Below are 27,290 nucleotides of genomic sequence, written 5' to 3' on the forward strand. Positions count from 1 at the left end.
GCTCATGCAAAATCTATTGCTGCTTCTGGCTCTCTACAGAAAGATTATGTTCTCATGGTGCTTATTTGCAGATGTGATGGTGAGTGACCCTTGGCTGGAGGCTGTTCCGTGCCCGGTGTGGCTGATGGGCAGGGGAGGTACAGCTCAGGGCTGACATGCTGCTGTCGGAAGTGAAGCTATAGCTCTAACACACGGCTGTAACCAACAGCGCCCACTATTCTTTGCTAGCTGGCACCAAGGACTCGTGTGCCTAGCCCCATAAACTCACTCCAGTGCTTAAGTATCTAAAAGAACACACTACTTCTCCCTGAATTTTCATTCTACTCATTCTTATTGAATGCTAATGAAGTGATTAGCATGGTGCACGTAACTTCAAAGGCTGTAACAAAAGGATACACCTACCAGAGTTATCCAGTAACAGTCCTAAGCGCTAATGAACTTGCCTAGATGTACGGGATTCTGGCTTTATGGCCATGGCTACCTGTCACCATCTCGCACCTTCTGTGCGCAGTCCTTCACCTTCCATTCTCCATGTTCACGCTCACAGTTCCATGTGGCAGAAAGCATTTGCGGTTACAGGTAACCCCATCTCAACTCGACTGGCCTCGGGACTGTCACACCAGCTCCCTCCGTCAGAGCAGTTCACCCTAGGTTTTGGAAGGTAATCAAGCCCCTATCCCTTCTACTTTAAGATCATTTTGCTCCAGGCAGCTAGTTCAAATCCCTCCAAAGCCTCCAGGGCAAGTAAAACTGGATCAAACAGGTGTGCTAGAATATCACCATGCCTTAAGCTTTCAAGAGAAAAAGAACCCTCAAAGCAACATAATCTAATTTTCTTGCTCTAGTCTCTTAAAACCATTGAGATTAAAGAGGTTCTGACTGGTAAAGCAATCAAGTGTCTCTTTAGGAAGGAAGTGGTAGGTTACTAGCTCACGGCTACACTGAAATTTGATTTCTTTAGAAAAGTCTGTCTAGATTTCAGGCTTTATTTTAAGCAGTAATCACTGACCTTCTCTCACTGTCCCCATCGCATGTTGGGGAACTGTAAAGAGTTTGTTGATCTACTTTGAGCTACAAGAGCAAAACACAACTTCACTGCAGACAGTGTCTTTCTTCTAGCCTGAACCCACACCCTCCCCTGCTGCTGCAACCGGCAGAGTAGCAGCTTGGACCTGTGCACAGAGTAATCCATGCACATGGCCCACACCACTGCGTACAGAAGAATCATTTCTCAGGAGTATTTTATAGTCACGCTCATTTAAAACCTCCTACGAGTTCCCCAACGTGAGAGTAAGAGAAAGGGAGTGGGTGTGGGAAAGCCGAGGGAATCAACCTTTCATTATTGTAACAGCTTCAAACGGTATCTGGATCATCATTCACCAGCCACAACTCACATCTCCGTTAGCTGGGACTTCAGCCCAGTTGACGCAGCAGAACAACTGCTATGCAGAAGATGCAGAATTGGTGCTGCAGGCTGCTACGTCCAATACAAAACCATGAACCCAGGTGCTGTCTATAAAGGTTTTAATATCAGTATAAATAGAGCACAGTTACAAAAAACTGCAAGACTGGAGCAATGGGATTTTGACTTAAAAACTTTGAGTGAGGCCTTGCTCTTCAGAAACACACACAACACACAGACTGCAGGGTGATGGGAAGGCGTGAGCACACATACACCATCTTGCCTTGAACCATTAGTACAAAAATAGCAGTAGAAAGATGGTCTCTGAATTGCTGGCTGATCCCTTGGTTGTGCCTTAACTGGACTCTGACTGTGAGGGAGAGGCAGATCGCACCTTGTGTTAAGAGCAGAGTTAATGCCCAGCAGAAAGTTTGTCTCCTCTCTCCACCCAGCCACAGCTTCCCCGGCTGAGCTACAAGCTATAAAAATAAATGTTTTGACTGTTCAGCACTTGTACCCAGCCAGGATGCTCTAGCAGATGGAGCGGGCAGGCTGCGCACGCGGGCTGACCACCGAAGAGCCGCTCTCGGCTTTCCCTACATTCACTCTGCTACTGGGTTGCAAGAGTTCAATGGGATCTCGCTGCTGATGTTCCAGCTGGGTTTATACCACTGCCCACACCAGGCCTCCCTCCCTTTCCCAGTCCTTCTTACGAGCTCTGCCAAAGGTGACGCCTTCTGTGGTGGACGTGAATCATTCTGCTCTAAGTCCTGAAAAGGGAGGCAGGGGCAGGACAGAACCTATCTCTGCACGTGCCGGACAAAGGCCTGCACGAGCTGAAACAAAGGCTCCTGCCCCTCAGGACCCAGCTTGGAGGCAGACTTTCCTTGGGGAGAGGGAAGAACCCCACTGGCAGGTGAAGAGGGACCACCGCGGCGGAAGTAACGAGACAGACTGGAGAGCAGTGTACTCTGAAATTAGAGGCATGTAACAAGTTAGCTTCTTTCAAACACACATCCCTCTCCCTCCCCAAGCAAGGTGCCGGTGGCACAGGAACAGGGACCAGTACATGCAGTACAAGATGCTTAAGGCTGTTGACTCGTGCTGGGAAGTAGGCTTTACTGGGCAGCCAAATGACCTTCTCCCACAAGACACATCTACACTGAACAGCGAGAAAGGATGGTACAAGCTGCTTACCAGCTCAGAGCTGAGCTCCTGTTTCATCCGTTGCTTATCACGGGGATGCACAGCTGGGTCTCTCAAGTACCGAACAGCCTGGGAGATGAGCAGGTAGAAACAGTTTTCCATTGTAAACATGAGCAGAGACCTGTGCAAAGAAACGCTCGTCAGCAGGAGCCAAAAAGGTCAGCACACACTAGTTTCAAGGTCAAAGACTCTTAAAAAGACTTCACACACAGGGTACGTACGAGGGAACGCGGTCGCTCTTCATATTCTGCTCAAGTAGCAATACCCAAAAGCTATGGTCTGCAGAGTAGAAACCACTCTTGGCCATCAGGGAAGTCCGATTTAAATATACTGGTAAATAAGCATCAAACAACTCTCTACACTGCATCTTAGGGTGGGATGGCTTCACACACCCTCACAAAAAAAAATCCCTGCTTGCTTTGGAGAGCTTCTGATGGGCCGTCTGCACTGCTGGGATTCAGAGTGAGCAGCTGAAGCTACACAAATGCACCTAAACCTCAGTTCTCAGTTCTGATCTGAGGAGCATCAGGTTCTGCTCCTTGGCCATGATTAAATCAAACAGCTAGAAACTTACTTGAGGGTTTTGGTTCCCTCTTGCATATTCAGCCCTGCAGCCTGAGGGAAAGGTTCCTTCTTCTTATCCAGCTTAAAGGGAAAAAAAAGAGACAGGCATTAGAGAGAGGAGTTAGAAAAAAGGAAATACTCCTACTCTTCAGAGTATCAGCTGAATGAGTGCTCTGAGATCCCTGCAACAGCTGTGCTCTCCCAAACACTGAGATGGCAGTACCTCTCCCAGCATGTTAAGGGCCACGTTGACTGTGGCAAGGAGGGTCCCAAAGGAAGGTGCAACATCTGAATCAAAGGCTGGTGTGGTGAAACTCAGAACAAAGAGCACGTTGTACTCAGCAAGGTCCAGTGACTGTGGAGAAGCAGAAAGCAGAGTGAGTAACCCCTGAGGCCACGAGTACACTATTGTAATAGTAACAGGAATACCTACTCCCTGTATCACGCCTTTTGTATGGAGAACTAGAAGCATTGAGATAATTTCCCAAATCTCAGGTATACAGATGGAGCAGCAGAGTGTTCTCTAGAGTACTGCACAATCGGACTATATGGCTCTCCTCACACGAATGAGCCGTCTCCAACTCCCAAGCCGTACAGCTTGCCACCAAGTGGCAAGCTAAAGCAATGACTGTTTCCAGATCATTTTCAAATGCCCAGGCATAGGTCCCTAGAGGCACAAGACAAGGAAGTTAACTGTCCAAAAGTTAGCAGCAGGACACTGCCAGACTCAAGGATTAAACCTTCCTTTTCTGAACATGGAGGCCAGCCACAGGAGGATAACAAAAGGCTGTCTTTTCTGACGAGTGACATACTGAGGATACAAACCTAGCTGGGTTATTAGCCTGCTCCAGTAAGGTTACACGTACACCACGTTGTGCAGATCACACAAAAGCTCAGCCAACCCTTCCTTTCACACTGATCAGCGCCTGATTCCTAAGGGGAATTCCCTGTGTCCTGCCTTCCTGTTCTGTGCAGCAGTCAGATGTATGGTGGGGTCACTGTCTTAAGCAGGACAGACCGTGCCTCACTACATAGACCCAGACTTGAAATGCTGGAAATTCCCTGCTTCAGGGAGCAGCATCTCTCCCCTCTACCTGATCAAGGAGGATCTGGCAGACGTCAGGGGTGAAATGACGCAAGGCAGCAAGAGATTTGCTGAGGATTTTCAAGAGGCTGTACTGCACTGTGAGCAGTGCTTTCTGCTCTGCTGCCTCTGACTCAGGACTGGGATGTTTGGAGGAGGCTTGAGGATTACGCTGCACTCGTGGAGTCACGCTTGATGGAAGGGAATCACCATTTTTTGTCTGTGGAGAAAGAAAAAAGAAAATCTTGAATACAGATATGATTATTCTGCGCTAAGATAAACACTTTGAGGGGAAAACAAGTTATGAACAAAAGGAATGAGGAAATAAGGCACCCAAAGTCTGTCACCTGCTAGAAGCTGTAGAAACTACACTTAGTGTGCAGCAGGGGAAGCACTGCATTGCAGGAAGGCAGCTGCAGAGGCTATTTAGATTCCACATTCCAGAAAAAGAATCTCTCATCAACACACCAAGCCTTAGCCATGGTGAAATAACACATCAGTAGCAATGCGTCATCTCCACCTCATGAATCTAGGGATTCCCCAAGAACAAGAGCTATCTCTCTTGAGCAAATTTAATCAGATCAAGGACACCAGGTCAATTAATGGCCCTACAGAGTACTACAGCAATGCAGCCTTCTTGCTGCAGCGTAGGCAGCTGTAAGATGACAACAGCACCATTCCAACACAGGCTGCTGTTTCTCTAGGACTGGCTCTACACAGTCCAAAGTTTTTAGAGTCCAGACTACTCTTTGCAGTGGCAAAATGCAAATCTTAACTATTGATGATTGATTGTCCATAATCACCACTAGGATTACAGATAATCAATTCAATATCCAAGAGCCTGGATATTGAATAATATTTGCCTTTTAAGAGGGAGCACGAGCATGCAACACTCCTAACTTACAGTTCGGTTTAGGGTCCCCAGCCTCACCTGCAGGTAGTGCTGGAGCATTTTGCGGCTGTGCAGGAGGGAGGTGCAGGCCTGGCACAGGTAACACAGATTCACCTGAAATAAATAAGGTGAGGGAGAAATCTCTTAAAAGCTGAATCCCCATCTGTTCACCATCACTGGTGGAAGCTAGAAAATCCAGTTAAACAGAACACTGTGATCATAAAGGATCAGTGCAGTCCCTTGATTTCCCAGTATCTTCTCCGAGTCACCTGGCACTGAGAGTAAGACATTGAATTCCCCAAGTTATTTTTCCAAGTTACCGTCTCTCTGTCCCCAACAGTTATCTGTTCTCACTCAATTCAGACAAGGTACTGACAGAATAGATATTTAAATGACCTCAGCAGTAGTTCCTATTAAAAGAGCAGTAATAAAAAGGTGACATAGTGCCATTTTCTCTTAACACATCCAAATCCTTGCTCCCCGAGGCAATGTATTATCCACAGCAATATCCCGATTCCTACCTGCATGTCCCTCATAAGCTGTGGCAGGTGGAAATGCCACTCCTTTGTGAAATTTGAGAGCTGAAGAATGAATCCAACAGTGTGATCGGCCTCTTCCAGACAGGCTAGGCTCTGTACTGTCCGTACTGCATTCAGGCACTGGAAAGGAGAGAAAAGTAAATCAGGGCAATGACAGTTAAATCACAAAAATCCCATTCCATCCTCTCGAAGAAAAAGGTGAAGATGCAGAAGATCTGCCCTCAGGGACAGAAAATACATTCATGAAAGTAGCTGCACAGCACGTGGGTCAGACTCAGAGAACTTTACGTTCTTAGTCAGAGGTCAATGATTTAACAAACTGCGCTGCCATATGACAGCTAGTTGCCCAGGGAGCACATAAACAGGTACTATGTGCAGCACCTATGTACAAACAGGATTCTTCAGTGCATCTGCACTGACACAGTCCAGCCGGTTCAGGTATTTCAGTACTGCAGGACAAGAGAGCTTGCTGACCCGAATGGTGACTGAACCCTCACCACAGCATTTTCATTATTTGAGCAAGGCTGAACTGAAGCCACCTCCAAGAACAGCTCTCATACTTTTCTTTCCAGAGCAGACAGCCAAAAAGTGAGTTCCCATCAAGCTCTCACTTCTGCTGCTGCGCTGAGTAGGCATATTAAACACCTGTAGCAAAGTTATAACCCCAAGAGCAAACAGAATGAACAGATGGTGACTGCCCAGCTCTAGTATCATAACAATCATCCCTGCCTGACTGCACGGCTTGTGTATTCCATCCTCCTTCTCTCACTATTGAATTATTTCTACTGTAAATCTTTGAGGCAGGAGCCCCTTTTCAATGCTTCTGCGCTTTCTGACATGATTCCACTACTATTGCAACACAGAAGCCAAGTGAACCATCACAGAGGAAGTACGTGACATACCTGAAGAATCCTCTCTTGATGGACACCGACAAAGTCCAGTGCTTCCGTCAGGAAGTTGTATCTAAGTGTTTTAAGAAGGCGTTCCATCAGTGACATGGAGAGACGATAGACCCCAGGCCAAGAGGGAGCATCCAGAGACTTCCGAGATGAAGCAGATGTCTGAACAAATCAGATACAAAAATAAATTACTTATTTGCAGTGCTGCCCAGTGTGGCGCACACCACAAACCCTCCACACCATTTTGGAAGTCTCCAGTCTCTACAGGTGGCTGCTATCCTCCTAGACTGGGAGCACTCTGTTCCAAGCACAACCCACAAGGCAGGGCACAGCAAGCTCTCCTGGCGCATTCCCACCCAAAAGGAAGTAGCACCCACCTGAATGGCTCCATTCGCACTGAGCTGGTACACACTCAAGAGGGGCAGGCAGACGCTCTGTGTGACACCAGCTCCAGCCACTGCTGCTGCTCCCTACAAGACACAGAACAAGCTGCTGTTAAAATCTGCACGTGTGTCTGCTCTCTGAGACTAAAGAGACTTAGTTTGCATTAGATATTTCTGCCCTTTGCACTGGCACCACTCTTTTAGAGAACATTCATCTACACACACTTCTATGTTGTTAAAAAGCCAGCATCAAGAAAAGCAACACTGTTCTTCCAGTAAAATCTAACCTGCATAACTGTACTATGAATTCCATTTCAATATCACCTGGTTTGGTACATAATCTTGGAAAAGGGCTGGCTTTGGAACAACCTTCCTTTCATCTAAAGCCCCACACAAGTTGAATTTGTAATAGATAAATAACACTTTATTGTGACTAATGAGAAAGCAGGTTCCAACACTTAATGCTGTTTTAACTAGAGGGGGATAATTTGCATTGCAGAAGAATGCATTCAGTGAAAGCGCCAGCTCTAGATTACAGGTCTGCTCTGGCTGGCTCAGCTCTTCCATCCGAGACAGCCCATTACTGAGAAGAACAAGGCAAAACTAAGCAGGCATACATACAGGACCTACGGCTTGCCAGCCTCTAAAAAAAACCCCACCAACAACCCTTTATCTACAGATCATTGTTCAGCTGCATCGCAGACAGAATAATGAGATATATGGTTCCTATTAAAAATGTATAGCTATATGCTCTCATTTCTCTGCATCTCTCACCTGTTGAGTCCTTGCTAAGGTCAGCAGTAAATGTAATGAGGCCTCTGTGAAGTGAAGGTTTTGTTTAACTCTCAGGCTGATCTCCAATGCAGCAAAGATCGTAGGAAGCACAGGGACTTTCCTAGTGATCTGTAGCCAGTAGTCTCCATCTTCATCAACTTCACAGAGCTCTTTAGCCAGATGCAGACCCAGAACACAGACCTGCAGTGACAAGGAAAGGAGAACGAGGTATAGGCTTGACATGGGGACCAAGAAAATCTTGAAAGCATTTACTAACACAACCTAAAGTTCAATCATTCTCAGAACCATAAATTAAGGCATCTGGTATCCCTCACATTATAATCTGCACACTTTCTGGCTATATAAGCAATCGTGACAACGGTTTTTAGGACAGATCTGAAAGAGAGGCAGCAACAGCCATTTTCCCAGACTGATGTGTACCAAAAAATGGAGTCATGGAGTCATTCTGAAAGAGAAACTGCCAAAAATTCCTTTGAAGGCAGCAGGCTGCAGGGAAAGTTGTTCCAAACATGCATGGAACTTTTGTCTAGAGAGATGAAACATGGCAGAGCTGAACAAATCATTTACCCCATCTCGCTGGTCTTTGTGTTTAACTCGGGAAGCATCATCTGTTTCCATGCTGTCCTTGTCATCTGTAGCATCTCCTAAGGTCAGGCTGTGTCGAGTCTGATCAAAGAGTGCAATAACCTCATCTTGGAGTGTTTCACACACGCTCAACACCAGCTGGGAGTACTGTGGGATCTCATTCACTGTGACACACACAGAGTAAAGAACAGTTAACACACAATCCTTATAGTTAGGTTTCCAGTTTAACTGATAACATCACTGGGCCACATTTCTTGAAGTTAGTATTTATTCTGTTTTCATTTCAAAGCCTAAAACACAGAATGTGAGGAACTGTGACTAAGTTAGATGATTAAGTCTAGGAGGATATAATAAGGGATTAGATGGTCATCTGAGTAACAAAAACATGTAGTTTACCAAGAAGTCATATAAACTCATGACATCTCAAAGCACAAATCAAGCACTACTACAAACATTATTCCATAACTGCTCACTACAGCATTTCCTACCCAGTTCTCCAGATTGCTGGTACTGGCCCATGCAGATTGGGTGCAGGCTATGTTCTGTGAGTCCGTACAAATACTGCATTCTTATCAAAACCATTATAATAAATTGCACCACCTATTACCAGCATGACTGGAAACTCAATTCAACAGCAAACAAAAACATTTTAAAACAACCCAACCCTCCACTTTCTATTTATTTTCCAAAATATATGGGCTTGCAGGGCACAAGCAGTGGGACAAGGAATACACAGAAAGGTAAGCCAATACACTTCTCAACACTACAGTTGCCTTTGTATGTGTTGTAGAGAGAAATACTGCCCAGATTCCACCAATACTGCCCCAATACAGAGAAATACTGCCCAGATTGCTACTGCAATATAAGATGCCCCACAAGGGACACGAGTAATGACCAGAGTAGTTTCTCTGGTTTGTAATAAAACGTACCCTCTGAAAACTTTCTTGTGTTTGAGTCTTTTGTTATCTCTAACTAGAAATTCATGTCAGAATCTAAGCTCTACAGTCACCCTGTGAGATGGTGTTACTAGGGTATCCCTCCCACATCCGCTGAGCTATGTTCAAACACAGAGGAACTCTGTCTTGTCTCTATCAAACTGATCAAACACAGAGGTTACTGTTGGGCAAAGACAAGAGAAGGGAAGACATACACATACTGTGAATGATAAACCTCATCTCTTTCTAAAAGTAGCTAAAACAAGTAAGAAAAAAAGTAGTGAAGTCCCACAGGCTGGTGACTATATTCAGCATCCTGTACTACTACTAACACCATACATGTTTTTATCTTGGAAATGCTAGAGTGTTGGGGTGTATTCAGCCATGGCAACCCTACTCTATACACTTGCACATACACCACCTCACCTTTCATCTCCTTCATTTGCAGCACAGTGATAAGAGCTGAGAACACTTTGGCTTTGGTTTTCTCCATCATCTGCTGATCTGCCTGTAGTACTCCCTCCAGAATCTGCGTCAAGGAGTTTATGATTTTATCCACAGAACCCAACTCGCTGACAACAAAAAGGGAGAGCTCTTCAGATTAGACAGGATCCCTCAATAAATATATTGGCTTGACTGAGCTGTGTGTATCATAAGTTATATGATCCACACAAATAAAAGCAGTTCTTCCAAGTAAAGTTAAAGTCACCACCTGGATCTCATTAAGGACATTCCACAGTACAGTGAGAATGCAGGACTGACTAACACAAAAGCTTTTTTGATACTCTCTTCACCAGCAAGCAGGAAACCAAACCATAAATGTATTACTACAAGAGATTTCAGCAACAACCTACAGACATTTGCTATCCCAAAAGAGAATTTTATGATAAGGTTTCCGTTTCCTCCCAAATCACCAAGGGAATCTCAGTAGAGCAAAACACTTAAATGTAATCTCCCAAGTTTTATATTTAGCAGTGACTAATAATTATCTAGACAAAATACCTACCTCTTCCACTGTTTGAGCAGGATCAGAAGAAGGGTACATAGCATAGATCCCAGCTGCAGACAGGATACTGACATGGGAACTAGAAGCTAAGAAGAAATACTGCAAGAGTTACAATTGCAACAGTCACATGTAAGAGCACTTAAGAAAGCCTCAGCCCAAGCACCACCACCAACCAACCAGGTTTGATCTTCAGCAGCTAGCAACACTGAGGGAACCAGAGTCAGGATGCCCCGCAGGGTCACCCAGCAATGACAAGAGTAACACATACAAAATAAAGATTTTTAAGAAGATCATCAATTCAGGGAGAGGGACTTTGTTTTAGCCCAATTTCACAGGATCTATAAAACCTATGATGGCAAGCAGCTGCAGAAATAGAACTCCTCATAGTACAAAAAGCAATTGGGAAATTAAAGAACTGAGGGGAAGCATCACCTACCAAAGCCTTGGTCCCATTTAGCACATCCAGAAACAATTGCTGATGAACTGCAGAATCAGTCAGATGCATTATATCTGCCTAAGATCCGCAAAGACAGAGATCAATCAAGCACAGCAAAAGATGCACCTTCTTACCAGTCTAACATCAGTCTACTGTTTTAATTTGTTACTTTAAGAATTCACCAAATGTCATAGCTGCTGAGTGATGCAGTTTTACAGAAATCACAATTAATAGTCGACAAGAAGTAGCCAGCAATGACTCATTTCCCTAATGGCGCATCCCTTCCTCACCTGACTCAGCAAAATCTTTTCAGGATTACAGAATTACTTAGAATTGCTATAAAAATTATTTACTACCTCCCTTGTCTGCTCCGACAGACAATATACTCATTTTGATCAAACAGCAGAACACCACCTACTCCAACCTTTCGTACCATGCTCATGCCAACTTGTGTTGTAAGCATATATACAAGAAAATTGAAAGAAAAGCCATTATGACTTAGCTGGCTCTGAGAAGTTGACATCGTATTATTCAAAATGTTAATTTCAGGTTATGACGAAAGATAAGAGGTAGCTCTTACATGACTAGTAGAGATTATCAGCAGCATCCGCCAGGCTGAGATCAGCATTTGATATTCCGTCATGGAGGCACAGCTGCTACTCTCCGTCTCTGCCACATGGTACGCCAGTAACTTCACATATTCTGACCAATACGAAAAGCGCTTTTTGGTGGAGAAATTCTTCAGTGTGTCTTTCAGGGACTGATCCAGTGAGCCCCTGATCAAATCAAGAGGAGAAGTTATCTTCATTTATTCTTTGGTCAGAAGATACATCTCTTCTGAAATTCAGGTAGGAAAGCCAAGGACACAGCTTGCAAGTGAAGGTTATTCCACATATTAGACCTGTACAGGGAATCTCACTTTTTGCATCAAATGTGAAGGAAAAACATGATCCCTGAAGAAAATCTATGATTTTTTTTTTTTTTTTTAAAGCAGAGATTTTAGTTAATCATGACTTTTTAACCTATTATAGGGCAGTTATGTTCAGGAAAACAAAGAGAGTGGAGAAGACTACTAAAAAGTTATTCAGCAATCACTATAGTAGGTGTACTTAGCTTAGTTTACAATTAGTTTTACTAAGTACTGTAAATTCTCATTCCAGGGTACGAAGAAAATACTAACACTCTCACCTAAAGGCTGCAGAAACACCGTAACACCTCTTTCTGCAGTTGGTGATTGCAAGAATCTCAAATGCAGGTTTGTGATTTGTTTATAAATCACTGTTCCTCCCGCATTTTCACAGGATTACATGTATTTTGTCCCTCAAAGCCTGCATGGTCTATCAGGATTTAACATACACAGTTTAAATAACTAAAAAGTACAGGGACAAAGGAGAGACTACCAAAGACTCACTTGACAACATAGTAGATCTCCAAACAGATGATTTTCATGATTAAGGCACAGGTATCCAAGACACTGAGCTATAAAGACAAAAAAAAAAAAAAAAAAAAAAGAGAAAAAGGCAAAATCTGAGCACCTAGCTCTGCAGGGTTGGTGGGATTCTGATTTATCCCCACCCATCCACTTGCAGTGACTGACTCCAGTTCTGAAGGAGACTTGTTTCTCCCACGACAGCAATAGTTATGTCATTTGACCATGGACTGGTGACAATAAGGAAAGAATGCTGTGTTCAAAATGGCACTCTGAGTGAGAGCACAGGACTTTCATAATGAAGAGGAAAACTCCCACAGAAAGGAATAATAACAAGAACATAATTAATTCCCCTTTGATACTAATCAGGCTGAGCTATGGCCCCCAAAAAAGGAGTTTAGTTTGCCAAACAGCACACAAGGTATAGTACGAATACACTACAGACAGCATAGCTTCCAAAGAGTGTTACCGCAGATGCTAGGTAACATTTGTGTTTGTTTTTTATGTGAATAAAGAGCAGAGAATTTCAAAAGAGTTCATAGCTGTACAGTCTCTGCAAAGCCAGAAAGCATTCACTTCATCTCCTGCCTGCATTTAAACCACTTGATCATATTTCCTTTTAGAAAACTGCAAGCAGAGGGAAGAGTCACATACACCACTTAGAACCTTTTCTGAGAAGTACAGAACTACCTTAATTTTGTTTGGATGTAACTCACCTCTGATGATTCTGAAGGTGGAGGAAGGGTCCCAAAGAGGGGATTGGTTAAATTTTCCCAAAACTTTGGCCTAAAAGATATATACAGAAGTAAAATCAGTTATCTCCCCCATGTCATGTGCCTAGCGGCATTTTGACTGTTCCAAACTTCATAGAAAATACGCTTTGATAAATACAGGCTTATATAGCTTTGTATAAAAGAAACAGAACAAAATATATTTGCTTCTGCACATGCACATGTGGACTTCTCCTTTCCCAAGAGACTAAGTTCAAAGCCCATACACTGCACACCCTTCCTTACCAGGGCACACAAAGACTAAAATGCAAATGTCCCTGAAAAGTCTGATGAACCAAAGAAACAGGTGTTTTGGAAAAAAAAGGAAGGAAAATGCATTGTAGAAAAGACAACTCACTTTGTCCTCAGAACCAGCATGGCGCTATCTCGACGGTCCTGCCACAGAGCATGCAGGAAGGCAATGGCAGCACGATGCAAGAGGGGAGGGCACCAGTACCTCTCCTGCTGTTTGGAGTCTATCAGCTCTAGGACTACTTGGAGGCAACTCCACTCCCCTAAACTGAATTCCTAAAGCAAAAGGAAACGAGAAAGGTTACATCGCCACAGATCCACTATGTATGCACCTATTAAAGCAGAATATGCTTAATTCCACTTGAACAATACACAAATAAATCTTGAGTACATGATGCTGTCATATATTTTCTGTAAGACTACAAGGAATGTAGTCCTAACACAGGACAGAAAAAATATGTTTAGGGGAATAAAAAAAAAAAAATGAGCAATGCTAAGACTCAGTAAGACCAAGAACCTTCAGAAGGCCCAAACCCAAGAAGACCTTGAACTGCAAAGCAACAGAATGGGTATTCTGGAAAACTGATATGGTCCATTGTACCTCAGTCTTCAGCTTTCTCACTGACTGGCCACTGTCAGAGTCAAGAGAGTGGGCCAAGGGATCTTTGCTCAGACCCAGTAGATGTTCTTATATTAACTGCAAGCACAAGCTGTGTTTACCTTTACACTAAGCACATCAGGTTACATATAAGAACTATCAGATTTTAGAGACCAGTGCCATAAGACTGCCAGGAATGCTACAATAAAAGACTAGTGAATGCCTGGGCAAATATATGCTATTCTACCTTTGACCCGTCACTGCCATCCTTCACTTCCAAGTTCAGGAACAGCTCAATGAGCCCAGGTTGTGTCTCCACCGCAACTGTGAGGAACTCCAGTATCATGACCTTAATACGCATGTCCTCAATCTTACTCTGCAGGCGGGTGAGGAAGGCATCACGGATGGCAGCAGCATCACTACCAAGGCAGGCATAAACAGACATGGGAGCAACCTGCAAAAGGAAGGGAACATAACAAACAAGAACAACCAAACCCTACAGAATGCTGCTTCTCTATATAAAAGGTGATTTGCATTTCAATTTGAAACTCTGAAATATTTGATATTGAATCTACAAACGTATGTACTCCAAAGTAAGCTGTTGTCATTAAGCAGGAAGAAACCTGCAAAGTGATCCAAATTTTCCTCTTTGGCAATTCTGCTCTATCCCTCACGGGTTATGACAAAAGTGGAAAAGATGAAGAGAAAAACAGTTTTGGAATGATGTTTCTTGAAATAAACAAACCCAGAGCTGGATTCATATGCTTTAATAAAACTGCCAATATATTCTCAGAAGTATAGTAGCCAAAAGGAGTACGCCTAAAAGGCAAAGTTGAAAGCTCCCAATAAAAACTTAACTAAGGTCCTCTTCTCAGTAAGATCTTAAAGTTCCAGTTAAGGTGTAGGAATTGTATTTAAGAGTGGGACTTGAGAAAGTTATTAAAAAAAAAAAAGTAAGGTCAACTGAAGGTGCAAATACTTTGCAGAAAACACCGCACTCATGTGAAGCCTCTCAGTGAGGTGCCAAATGACTTCTGAAACAGCAGAGGATTATGTTTAAAAAACTAAGGGCCCTTTATATGATTTTTGATGTGCTCTGTCTTACAGTTTTCAGTCCACACTGCCTTCAACTGACTTGTGTTAAGCTCCCTAGTACAAACAAGCCTGAAGAAGTTATCTTGAAAGAATTTCAGTGGCAGAATCAGTCACAAAGGGAGAAGCAAAGGAGCGCTTGTGTGAGTCCCATCTTACCGTAGCCAGTCGTTTGAGCAACTGGATGGCCAGGCGTGGAAGTGCAGGGTCATGCTTGTGGTAGATGTATTTGGCCAAGACCGCAATAAGATTGTTTCCATGAGCACCTGGATAGAACACAATTAAAATCAAAGAGAAGAAACTGCAACAAGATGTAACTAACTGTTTAGCAAATAATGATTTCCACAGCAGAAGGTGAGAACTAGGTCAGTCTTCCAGAAGAACAAGGCATGGGCCCAGCCAGGGGTACTAACGGCAGCTGATTTACTAGATTCTGTAATTACACCCATCTCATTACAAAGCAGCAAACAACAAGCTACATTTGCTTAATACTTAGAAGCTGTCCCAGAGGAGAAGAATGCCTTGGAGGAGGGGGAATAGGCCTTCTCCCATCACTAGAAACCACTTCTTGGAACTTTGAAACCTTAACTACTGTTTGTAACGAGACACACACTGACTAGTTGCAAATAACAAAAAACCCCCATAGCTTCCCAGGCTGCCCCCACGGAGAAATACATACCATGCTGAGTAAGTGCCTGTTCTAATGGAGACACCACGCTAGAGGGGGGTTTCAACCGGATGACATTATTGGTAACCGAGAATGCCAGCTTAACTGTTTGGATCAGCAGTTGACCTTGGCCTTGTGACTCATCACTGTGTTTCCAAAAAGAAACCAAGTAAGTAACTGTGTTGACAACCAACATTTATTATTTGCACAACATTCAAAAAGGAAATTCTACTGTCAGTTGGGGGTTATAAGACATTTTTACTCAGACTGTCATGGCACCACATAACAGCTGCTGAAATACAAACCCTCACATAACCACAAAAAATAGTCTACCCAGCCCCAAGTTTTCAGCATCAAACAAAAAAGAAAAAGGGCCTGACAGCCTGTTGTCACTTTTTTTTTTCCCCCCCTCTTTGGGATACAGAGAATTAAAATGTTTTAAGACAGAGGGAGAAACATTTACAGAACCAATCTCATAGAAATTATAGTGAACCAAAACTGGATGAAGAGATAAAACTGGCTCTAAGTCTGGTATTTTCCTAAGATCTTCCTTATCAGATAAACATTCTAGAGACATTAAAGCCAAAAAGGCTTCTCAAATAAGTCTCACTTTCTACTCAACAAGTCTGGATTCCCTTCCAGACTAGTTTTGAAAGAAAAAAACAGCAGACTATCAGAGCCAAACTTGCTAGCAGGTTGTTTATGTGTCAAGTAAATTTGGCCAGGAAAAGAACAGAGGAAAGGAAGGAGATCCAACCATAGCTAAAGCAAAAGAACCAAGCCTCCAGAGAGCCACATAAGAAGGTCAAGGTGCTCAACACTGAAGATAGCTTCAATACTTTAAGTACTTCAGAACCATCCTGAGTAGACTGATCATCCCTAGCATTTCCAAAATTACATTTCAAGCTTTATTACAATTTATTCATGAGCATAGTTCCTTTGAACTTTGGTGTTACCTGAAGACACAGAACTTCTAATATTGGCTCTAATCCTCTTGCACCTAATTCAGTCATTCAATCTTATAAATTAAGTTCAAGTGAATTCTTTACAAAACAAGCGTAACTGCTGGCAAATGTGAAACAACTGAACACATTTACACCCACTGGCATGCTCCAAATGTCATTTAGATTTAGAAAACTAGAATAACTGCATGAAATGGAGCATGTACAGCAAAGACTACATACAGATCTGGAACAAACAAGGCTTGTTCCTCCAGAACATGCGAGGCAGGCTGCCATGGCTAGCCGCTATCCTGATCCCCCATTAACGGCAATCCATTGAAGCTACATTTGAAATACTATAATTTGCTTCTTTCCCCGCACTACTGAAATGGAACACACCACTCACCTACTAGACTGGGAGGCCATTACCATATCAATAGTGTCCACGCCAATTCCCATGATGTTAATGACAGCTTGCCCTGCTTCGGTGTTGGCCAGGCTGAAGATGCACAAGGACTGAAGGCTGGGGGCGTTGCTGTCAGACACAAACAACACACGACATCATCACTAACAGCACTTGCAGTATTTTCACACCTAGCACTTAGAAAACTATCACAAAATAACCTCTTAATTTCTACACCCCCACTGACCCCTACTTTATTCTCCCTTCTACTTTCTTCAGAGCAGATACGGCAAACTGGAAAGTGGATGGCAGTCTGTCCCAGGAAATCTATTTACTGTTTTCTATTTCTTCACCAAGTCTTCTAAAAAACAATGTCCATAATCTTTTTCTGCCCTTCCTTACTCAGTAACACTGCAAAGAGCTGAAACCAGCGCTACACAACCATGCCAGTTCATTTCTAGTCATTTACATTCAAAAACTGAAACAAAAAGAGAGCAGCAGAGCCCTCCTGCACTCTAAGCCAGGCTAGAGCAGATCTGAAATCCATGACGTGTCTTACCTGCTGCGAGGATCCATTTCAGGGCATAAATTCAGTATAGCATGGATCAACTGTAGAATAAGGCATCCTAAAACAGAGATGAAACGGACTACTCATTTCAGGAAGATCTGTTGCCTAGTTCCTAATATTTTCAAACAAATCACAGCATTTAGAGCACTACTGGTGGACATACAAAGGAAATCCCAAATGGTTGCTAAAAAAGATATGATAAAAAAGGAGTAAAAATCCACATATTCTCTCTGAGAAGACAGGTGATACTTTTTACTCCCTCCTCCTTCTCCCCACTCTCAGCATCCTTACCAATTTTCTCTCTCACTCCATGAGAGTTGTAACGCCATTTGTGGTAATTTGGTAACATCTCCTTCAGGACAAACACAATACAAGGCACAAGTCCTTGGCTCTGGGTGCTACCAAGTTGTCCCTAGGAGAAGCAGAAATGTTATTGTCCTGCTCGTGGTTAAAAGGACAAGAAACTTTTTGCAGGAAGATACACCTTATATCTTTAAAGTGTGTGAAAACTATCGAGCATGGGGACATAGATTTACAAGCAGCTTCTATTCTTTTGTAGATCAGATGAATCTGAATAACAGCTTTTTTGAAAGAATCAGACTATGGAGAAAGCACAAACAGCAGTGCAGAAGGGAGCGTCAACCAATGATTACTCATAGAGACCTGTTGCACAAGGGATCTCAGGCACAGCTGTATCTCACTTTGCTATCATAACAGCCTACAGCTGACTTCACATGCAGAGCATTCCAGAAGCACTCACCCGGACAAGAGTTGTGATCAGGTTCAGGAAGGAGATGGTAACGCCGTACTCTCCTTGAGGCTGTTCTATGCTCATCAATAGGTTTCCATAGCCCCCAGCATTCATTCCCTCTGCACTGTGAAATGAGCAAGAGGGTTTATTACAGGATAGCAGGACTCTGATGTGAGTGAGAGATGTCAGATGCATAGATTTCACACTGGCAAAAAGTTATGACAGGTTATGAATAGGTTAGGAAAAAATAAAAATAAAAAAGGGCTGGGGGATCACGAATACCTAATCATGTGATTCATACTGGACACTGGATTGGCAACAAACGGTAAGAACCCTGTATGGTGAAGGTCAGTCCAAACCTGCAAGAGAAAAAGTACAGCTACTCCCTCTCATTCACATATATATGCCTACTGGTTCTCAAACCCAGGTTACTTCCTCACCTTGGCTGGCATCCGAGCAGCCAGTACTGTCAAACAATTGACACAAGAAGCAATAACGTCCACAGGGGGAGAGATTACAGTTGTTAGCCTAGGAAAAAGAAATATTATGTATAAAAAGCACTGCCACCTGTCGTCTAGCCTATATACTGTTCTTTTGATCAAAAAAGCTCCTCTCTCACTGAAGTACACAAGTATAAAACCTAGCCAGGTAAACGCAGACACCAGAGTCTGCACTTTCAGTCTAGACTTGCCACCTCCCCCTCACACCTGAGTCAGATCAATTTACTGCAAGAGGCAAGGCTGGAAGACAGCAAGAAGCCTCTCACAGCAAACAACAATTATGCAGCAGAACATCAATTCCCAGACAGTTAACGCTGAGAGGAGAGTTGATAACTACAACTGTTTTAACACCTGGAAGATACTGCTCTAATGATATATTTTATTCCCCTTTCATGTAAATATAGCTACCAATAAAAAAATGCTTTTAAATGGATAAAATTGCACAACATTCAGGAAAGAAGGGCCGTTCTGCTGCATCAAAGCATTAATCAGTGTGTAGCCAGAACAGTCTTGAGAACACCAGTCCTGGGGAGTTTGAGCACTGAGACACACTTCTTGCAAAGCTCTTGGCAAAATTACTAATTAGCCATTCTTCCAGCTCATTAAATCTTCTCAGGTACCTCCACTGTTAGTGACTTCATGCCGGTCAGTGACTTACCTCTGCAGGAGCATGTAGATTCGTGACGTGATTGGCAGAAGGCAATCTGCTATCGATACATCAGTGCTGATGACTTTATGAACCAGATCAATTATTGGCTTGACCCTCTGGCAATGCTGAATCACATCTGGATAAAAAAAAAAAAAAAAAACACTAGATTGCAAAATCATACTTAAGCAGTAATCAAATCTGGAACAATGCACATTGACCTTACCACGCATCCCCATGAACATTCCCCATAGCAAAACACATTTATTTTTATCTATCTCAACTTTTCCCTCATCTAAAATTTATCTCATCTCACTACGTCCTCTTGGCCTTTTGCAGTGAATTTTACAGTGTGTTGGGTTTGCATGGCAAGCTTTTGGTAGCGGGGGGGGGCTACAGGGGTGGCTTCTGTGAGAAGCTGCTAGAAGCTTCCCCTGTGCCTGATAGAGCCAATGCCAGCCGGCTCCAAGACGGACCCGCCGCTGGCCAAGGCCAAGCCAATCAGCGCCTCTGTGATAACATATTTAAGAAGGGAAAAAAAACCAGTTAGGGAGAGCTTTTGCAGCCAGAGAGAGGAGTGAGAAGATGTAAGAAACTCCACAGACACCAAGGTCAATGAAGAAGGAGGGGGAGGAGGTGCTCCAGGCGCCGGAACAGAGATCCCTCTGCAGCCCGTGGTGAAGACCATGGTGAAGCAGGCTGTCCCCCTGCAGCCCATGAAGGAAGGATGAGGGGGAGTAGAGATTCCACCTGCAGCCCATGGAGGACCCCACGCCGGAGCAGGTGGAGACACCTGAAGGAGGCTGTGGCCCGTGGGAAGCCCGCGCTGGAGCAAGCTCCTGGCAGGACCTGTGGATCCATGGAGAGAGGAGCCCACGCCAGAGCAGGTTTGCTGACAGGACTTGTGACCCCATGGGGGACCCCACGCTGGAGCAGTCTGCTCCTGAAGGTCTGCACCCCGTGGGAGAGACCCACGCTGGAGCAATTCATGAAGGACTGTAGCCCGTGGGAGAGATTCACATTGGAGAAGTTGGTGAAGGACTGTCTCCCATGAGAGGGACTCCATGCTGGAGCAGGGGAACAATGAGAGGAGTCCTCCCCTGAGGATGAAGAAGCGGCAGAAACAACGTGTGATGAACTGACCGTAACCCCCATTCCCCGTCCCCCTGTGCCGCTGAGGGGGGCGGAGGTTGAAGCTGGGAGTGAAGTTGGGCCCGGGAAGATGGGAGGGGTGGGGGGAGGTGTTTTAAGAGTTGATTTTATTTCTCATTCCTCTACTCTGTTTTGCTTAGTAATAAATTAGATGAATTCCCTCTCTAAGTTCAGTCTGTTTTGCTCGTGATGATAATTAGTGAGTGATCTCTCCCTGTCCTTATCTCGACCCACAAGCTTTTCATTATACTTTTTCTCCCCTGTCTAATGAAGGAGGGGAGTGATAGAGTGGCTCTGGTGGGCACCTGGCCCTCAGCCAGGGTCAACCCACCAGATACAGTATTATAGTAATAATTTAAAAATCAGGTTTCTGAGAAAGTATTCCATGCTCTTTCAAAAGTATTCAGACTTGTTCAATCCCACTATTAACCTCAAATTGATACCAATTAACAATTACTTATTCTCTTTTATACTCCCAGCCTATCTCACCTGCTGTTGATACAACATGGAGCAGCATCTCAATCTCGCAGGTAAACAGTGTCCAGCTGCTGTAGGAATACTCCCACCGTACCAAATAAGCTCGATCATCCAGCATCACTTGGCCCACTGTTCCCTGAGGTATCCGCAGATTTGTTTGACCTAGTCCTAAAGATTGAAGAAGCAGGTGAAATAAAGTCACAAATTTACCCATGAGTTAGAAGCCAGACAAAGAACTAAATTCCCCAAAGCATTTCAATAAGAAAAGGTTGAGCGCAGTTTCCTTACCAAGAGGATAGAGGAGCTTTGGAGCCTGTCTTCGCCAAAGCGTGCCATCTTCATGAGAGATCACATCAGGAGGTTTATGCTTGTACAGTTCAATATAGAAGGACATTTTATCCAGGAAACTGTATACCTGTATACAGAGAGAGCTTAAGTAATACAGCTGAAGAGCCAGACCTTCTTAAAAATTAATCAACCAGGTCATTTCCAGGAATAGACAAGTTTTCTTGACATGGTCAATATCCTCCTAACATGTCAACCCTACCAAAACATTATTAGACAGCCCACATGTCCAGACAAGTCTCCTCTAATGAATCAGGAACTTATGATGTAAAGTACAACTTGAAAAATTAGGTGGTATCTTAATCTTCAGCCATTAGAGTTGAAAAGTTTTCTAAAAGCCAAAAAAGAGTGTCCTGCAACAGCACAGGACTAAAAAGGAGCTCTGTCCACTGTTCTTTGACAAAAGCTTAATGTCTGTTACCTAAGATTGCAATTGAGATAACCACATGTAATGGAAAGAATTACTACATAGCATGTTATCCCTGTCTTGAAATAAATCATCTCCCAAACACCAAGAGAGATCCTGTACCTTTTTTGCAGTAGATTTATCAGACACAAGGGCTTGGAGCAGCTGAAGGAGAGGACTAAGAAGATGGGGGAACATCCCACACACACTGTCCAGGATAATACCCAGACCGGCAGTAGGTTCCTAGTGGTAGAAAACAAATGTTGTATTACTAAAAAGAAATGCTAAAATGGTCTCAGTATAGCACAAGGATACAGTTCCTTTATAAGTTGTAATTTAACATTAATCACGCACAAAAATATCACTCCAGTCCTTGCACAGACTAAAGCATGAGGCAGTGTGCAAGTATAAGGCAGGAAGACTATAATGCATTACATATCATCCTAATTCTGTGACAACAACAAAAAAAAAATAAGCATGATGCTTTTGCCAGCAGTTAGTTCAATCCTTGCAACCCCAGCTCTGGTTTAAACTATCACCTATATTAAAACTTGTTCCAGTATCTTTCAAGAGTAAAGCCAAGTCTGTACCTAAAAGGCAGGAAAGGGCAAAAGTAAATCAAAGATAGATGCAAACGAACACTAGATCCTCAGGCCCTCCTAGAAACTAACTAACTAAATACAATCAGTCTGTTCCTTTCCTGAAACGAGATCTTTTATAAGGTTTTAGTTATAAGCAAGGTAGGTCAAAGAAATTGCCAACATACTCACCGTCTTCCAGAAGAGCTGAGGAATGCTGGAAGCTGCCAGAACTTCACATGCAGCATCAATTATATCCTTCAAAGGAAGAGAGGACAGAGAAAATAAAAGTTACTTTATGCAGGGGGACTTCATCCCAACCAAGTTCTGCCATATCTTTGGAATTTAAGTTTTTGTGTTTACCAGCCAAGATGCAACTACTTCCTCTAGTCAAAACAGAAAGAAACACCCAACACACCCAAACCCAGAACACAGACCCAGCCCAAAGCCATGCCCCTTATCATGAATGGGCTGGCCAGGACAAATATGTCCATTATATCTGCAAAGGGCTATATGATGCCTTCTCAAACTTGGAAATGGAGAATGTATTATTTCTATTGCACATATCAACAATTAGTTTCAAATCCATAGGACTTCAAGTGCAAGATGTGCTCTTTCATTATTAATCAGCCAGTCTGCAGAGGCGTTTACTAAGTTTGCATTGTGTAAATGCAGTAGGAAAAACAGCAAATCACTCTTTTAGATCTAAGTCACATAAAGTTTGCAGTCTCAAATGGACGATTACAATTTAACAAAAGTAATTAGCATCACTTATGAAAGGTTATTTTACATTAGGTAACAGATGCAATGAGCCTTGGATGCTTACCTGCTGATTGCCCAATGTATGTAATTCCAGTGATGTCAGGACAAAGGAAAGAAGTCCATAAATACACATACAAGCTGTGCTGGCAGTACACTGGAACGAAAGAATACACAAGGCCATTATAGGAAAAACTATGAATTACAGAACACACTGCAGCTACTCAGTCTGCTTTACAAACTGAGTAACTGCCTTTTTCACACATCCTTGCTGCAGTCAGCAGAGGGGCAGCAAAACAGGAAGCAGTCATTAGTTAAGCTCCACATTAACATGAAGTATTTCACCAAAATGAGAAATCTTACCACCACCATTATCACTAGAAATGCCTTCCAACCATCAAAAAAAGGAGCATTCAGTGTTCACAGAGATCAAAAGGATTTGCTTTCACTGGTTTCTGCCTACAGAGTAGTTTACTCTCTCTCATACACGGTATTGTCTAGTGAAATCATATACAGAGAATAGTGCAGAATTAAATCATCTAATACTCAAGAACCACAACAGCAAGTACACTTATGGAGGCAAATCAAAAATGTGATTAAATGCAGTCTATCCTGCTCAAAAGAGATGTAGTTCCTCAACTTACAAAAGCTTTTTTTTAAGTATTCTTTGGGCATAAAAATCTGTTTCATTTCAACTTGATTTCTGATCTTCACTGAAAGAAGGTAAGATGATAAAACATGCTTTACTGCATACTCTGCTTAAAACCAGATTTAGTTTGAAGGAACACCGCTTCCCATCATACCTTTACATCAGCAGCAGTTAAAAAACCTTCAAGAGCTTATATATATGATTATACGAACTCACATTCTTCCCCCCACTGCTTAGCGATCGCAGAAGCTTTGTCAGATACTGGAAAACATTCAGCTGGATCGCAGTGCTGCCCATTCTCCTGATAATGTTTGTTGACTCCTCTGGGTTTACAGTGTGACGGAGCAGAGCCCAGGCCAAAAGCACCGGAGCGTGATGTGAGACATCCCCTAACTGCAGCAGCTGATTGTCCATCTCCTGCGCAAAGACAAGACAAAAGCAAAATAACTGAGATCTTCTGAAAGAAGTTCGTACCTGGCAAGCATATAGCTGATTGTGTCTTCTTGCTAACAGTCACCTTTCCCTTACAGATAATTATTTCAAACATGCAGCTGACCAAATTATATACTTGCAGCCTCGGTCTGTTTTTCTGCATGGTTTACTGACTTATAGTTGGTCTACTCTGTCCTAAAAGCACTAACAGACAAGTCTTTTGTTTCATTCCCTTCTGGAAACTTCACTATGCCTATTTCTTTGCACGTATCTTTCCTTAGAGAAAAGTGCAAGATAACTAAGGAAATAGAAGGGGGAAAGGAATTAATTTTTGCCCCAGAATATTGTGTGGATGCTAGTTCCTACACTTGGGCAACAAAACCAAGGATCAGAAACTTACAGACATAATCTTTGAACAGCAAAGCCTGGGTAATCACAGTAAGTTCTGTATTGTTAGGCCTGATGAGGGGTTACTCTGCCAGTGCTTTACCTGGTGGATGCGCTCATTATTGGCTAATTTGTGCTCCTCTGTCCTGTCATCCAAAGCACGCTCATGGAGGGAGTCAATTTCCATGCCTTCCACCAGAATAAGAGCACTAAAGTAGCTACAAGCAGGAAAAGAATAAAAATAAATAGGTCAGGAACTTTATTTAAGAATTAAAGGGTGTGTTTTTAAATTACAAGTGGTCAAAAAACAACCTTTAGTTTGCTTTTGCTCAGCTGTTCTTTGAAGCAGTAAGAAATTACACGTAATTAACAGCAGGTAATCTTTAAATGCTAGTATATGAAGATTGCAACCTTCAGAACTACCATTTTCTGGTTGAACAGAAAAAAATGGTCAGTGAAATCTGAATATAGCTTTTCCACCTTTGTAACTCTTCGCTACCTGGGAGGAACTACCAGCACTACGACTACCAGCACAGGACTGTGAAGACACCATTTCACTTCACCACTAGACCATCTCAGGAGTTCCACTGTGTCCTCATTGCCATTCTTACCAGAGGCAAGATTATATACTAGATTAAAGCTAGTATCTGGATACCTCTCCACTTTGCAATCACACCTTCATTTTGCCACAAACCTCCAATGTGACCAAAAAAGCTATTTTGCCTTCATCACAATAAGCTTAGCTTGAAATAGCAGTGATTTTAAGAGGCAGCAACAAGAATTATAAATGCTTTTTTCCTGAGGAAAACAATTGTTTTGCTCTGTACTTCACAAATACACATGATACTTACCCAATACGATCCACCAGGTGATCCATGGTCTCATCTACCAAATGTCTGTTGGTTTGTCTAGTGCCAAATCCCTGTTCTTTGAACATCTTTGCAAATGCCAGCAGCTCATCAGGTGCCATTTCAAAGTATGCATAGTAGAGGAAGATGACTTCCAGGAGCATGGACTGTTCACGGAGGCATTGCACAAACCAACGGGAAACCTGACGTTCTGTCTGCACAAGGAAAAGTTCTACCATCATGTGTTGAAGCTCACAGGTCAGTCTAAATCGTTAGAAACTGAGAAGTGTTGAAGCATTTCGACAGCTTGTGTAACCAGTGGTTTGTATCAGTGGCAAGGAAAGCCACTGTAAATACAGAGCGTGCGGATGCAGAGAGATTAGGAACAACTACATATAAATGGATCTGTCAGCCTAGGACTATCAATGGATTTATTACAAGGAACAACACATTCCATGCAACACTCTGTTTCTGAGTAAAAGTGTGTTCTGTTAGATGGAAAACAAATTTTAGGTTTCTTGAACCAGGAGAAACATCCTTTTTAACTGCACCTGCATATACACATTTTCCAATACAGTACATATAAAGAAAGATTTTATAAGTTTCATTAATAATAGCAAAAAACAAAATACCATGAGATTTCCATGCGTTTCCCATGTAGGAGCTTCTGCTTTGTACAGCGCTTCAAACTGTTTCCGGTAATTAGGAACTAGTTCCTTGTCCAACTTTTCAACACACTGGAAGTATTGTGCCTGAAATAAATGAACAAATAAATGAACTTCTCACTTGCACACTCACATGCTTTTTACAATCACAAGTGGACAACTATGACACAAATTACATATTTTGCCTATTTCAATGACATCGCATCCAGGAAAAGGTTCCTACACTCACTGTGTAAGGGTGTCTCTCATCCTGAAAATAAGTGAGTAGATGGAGGACGCAGCGCAGAATGCAGATCCTCTCTTCATAGTAATAGTCAGCAAGCTGTGAATATATAGCATCATTGATATCAATTTGCTATAGCATCCAACTCCAATACGCCTTCCTCTCCCATCAAGGCCTCTCCTGCCAAGGCCTTCATCACAAAAACATATAGTGCTCAAACATTACTACAGATGGAGTTTCAACCAAGCTGGTTTTAAGTTATTTGAAAAAAATATATACTTAATTAACTTTACAGAACTCAATAAAACATGCCCATAGGGACATATCTATAATTACACTGCTAAGTGAGAAAATTTGGAAAAGAAAGGCAAAAAGACAGGGAGAGATGATCTTTCATCCCTCATCCCTATTATCCTCTGTCATATGACAATCAGTCTCCATTTCAGAACTGTCACTTCAGACAATAACAAATAAACCTACAAGCTTTGGAAAATACGGGAGCATATGTCTGCCCAGCTAAATTGCCTCATATTAAGCCTAAAATTTCCTTCCTGTAGCAACTATTAACACTGTTCAAATCTTTATGCACATCCCTCTATTTCAGAAGCATCTTCTAAAATATGTTCTTCCTATGAAGGAATACTTCAATTATTCCAAGATTTTCTGGATCTATAGAAATAAACTTGGTTCTCTGTCAACAGATCTTTTCAACAGAAAATATAAATGGAAGTGACTAACCTTCAGCATCAGAGCCTGACTCTGCCTTTCATCCTGAAGAATGGTCTGTAAGTAAAACACAACAAAATAAAGAATTATCTACTGCAGAAATACCTACTGACAAAATACATAGTCACACACACAAAGAAGACTTAAATAAACAAAAGACGATTTTTCTTTCAATTTCTTTTGGAAAGACAGATTCCAAAGGTACAAAGCCAAAACACTCATTTGTAACTACATATTCGTTCTTCATCTCCACTCGGTCTCACAAATCTGTAGCTTTCCTGTATTCTTGCAATTAGAGAG

General features: G+C 42.6%; 1 protein-coding gene across 2 annotated transcripts in view; it reads right to left on the reverse strand.

Moving 5' to 3' along the window:
• Nucleotides 1-1,507: 1,507 nt before the first annotated feature.
• The window catches only part of NUP188 (nucleoporin 188), a 30,139-nt gene continuing 4,356 nt past the window's right edge, over nt 1,508-27,290 (reverse strand). The window contains exons 6-44 of one of the 2 annotated variants that reach the window (XM_075772004.1): nt 27,003-27,047; nt 26,271-26,363; nt 26,009-26,128; nt 25,380-25,591; nt 24,632-24,746; nt 23,926-24,126; nt 23,128-23,217; nt 22,494-22,559; nt 21,847-21,966; nt 21,261-21,387; nt 20,985-21,140; nt 19,356-19,482; nt 18,638-18,725; nt 18,480-18,556; nt 18,207-18,321; nt 17,738-17,858; nt 17,438-17,504; nt 16,882-17,010; nt 15,547-15,680; nt 15,027-15,133; nt 14,023-14,229; nt 13,284-13,453; nt 12,872-12,941; nt 12,138-12,205; nt 11,307-11,502; nt 10,727-10,804; nt 10,291-10,376; nt 9,711-9,856; nt 8,332-8,513; nt 7,744-7,944; nt 6,964-7,056; nt 6,590-6,748; nt 5,670-5,807; nt 5,188-5,262; nt 4,267-4,476; nt 3,396-3,527; nt 3,183-3,253; nt 2,600-2,729; nt 1,508-2,373 (exon numbers count right to left, since the gene is read on the reverse strand). In XM_075772004.1, coding sequence (XP_075628119.1) covers nt 2,203-2,373; nt 2,600-2,729; nt 3,183-3,253; nt 3,396-3,527; nt 4,267-4,476; nt 5,188-5,262; nt 5,670-5,807; nt 6,590-6,748; nt 6,964-7,056; nt 7,744-7,944; nt 8,332-8,513; nt 9,711-9,856; nt 10,291-10,376; nt 10,727-10,804; nt 11,307-11,502; nt 12,138-12,205; nt 12,872-12,941; nt 13,284-13,453; nt 14,023-14,229; nt 15,027-15,133; nt 15,547-15,680; nt 16,882-17,010; nt 17,438-17,504; nt 17,738-17,858; nt 18,207-18,321; nt 18,480-18,556; nt 18,638-18,725; nt 19,356-19,482; nt 20,985-21,140; nt 21,261-21,387; nt 21,847-21,966; nt 22,494-22,559; nt 23,128-23,217; nt 23,926-24,126; nt 24,632-24,746; nt 25,380-25,591; nt 26,009-26,128; nt 26,271-26,363; nt 27,003-27,047 — 4,893 coding nt within the window. In that variant the 3' untranslated portion in view covers nt 1,508-2,202. Of the gene's footprint in view, nt 2,374-2,599; nt 2,730-3,182; nt 3,254-3,395; nt 3,528-4,266; nt 4,477-5,160; nt 5,263-5,669; nt 5,808-6,589; nt 6,749-6,963; nt 7,057-7,743; nt 7,945-8,331; nt 8,514-9,710; nt 9,857-10,290; nt 10,377-10,726; nt 10,805-11,306; nt 11,503-12,137; nt 12,206-12,871; nt 12,942-13,283; nt 13,454-14,022; nt 14,230-15,026; nt 15,134-15,546; nt 15,681-16,881; nt 17,011-17,437; nt 17,505-17,737; nt 17,859-18,206; nt 18,322-18,479; nt 18,557-18,637; nt 18,726-19,355; nt 19,483-20,984; nt 21,141-21,260; nt 21,388-21,846; nt 21,967-22,493; nt 22,560-23,127; nt 23,218-23,925; nt 24,127-24,631; nt 24,747-25,379; nt 25,592-26,008; nt 26,129-26,270; nt 26,364-27,002; nt 27,048-27,290 lie in introns of both variants that reach the window. The other variant, XM_075772003.1, reaches the window with a different exon arrangement.

The sequence above is a fragment of the Balearica regulorum genome, chromosome 20, assembly GCF_011004875.1.
Source record: "Balearica regulorum gibbericeps isolate bBalReg1 chromosome 20, bBalReg1.pri, whole genome shotgun sequence".
NCBI classification, from domain to species: domain Eukaryota; kingdom Metazoa; phylum Chordata; class Aves; order Gruiformes; family Gruidae; genus Balearica; species Balearica regulorum.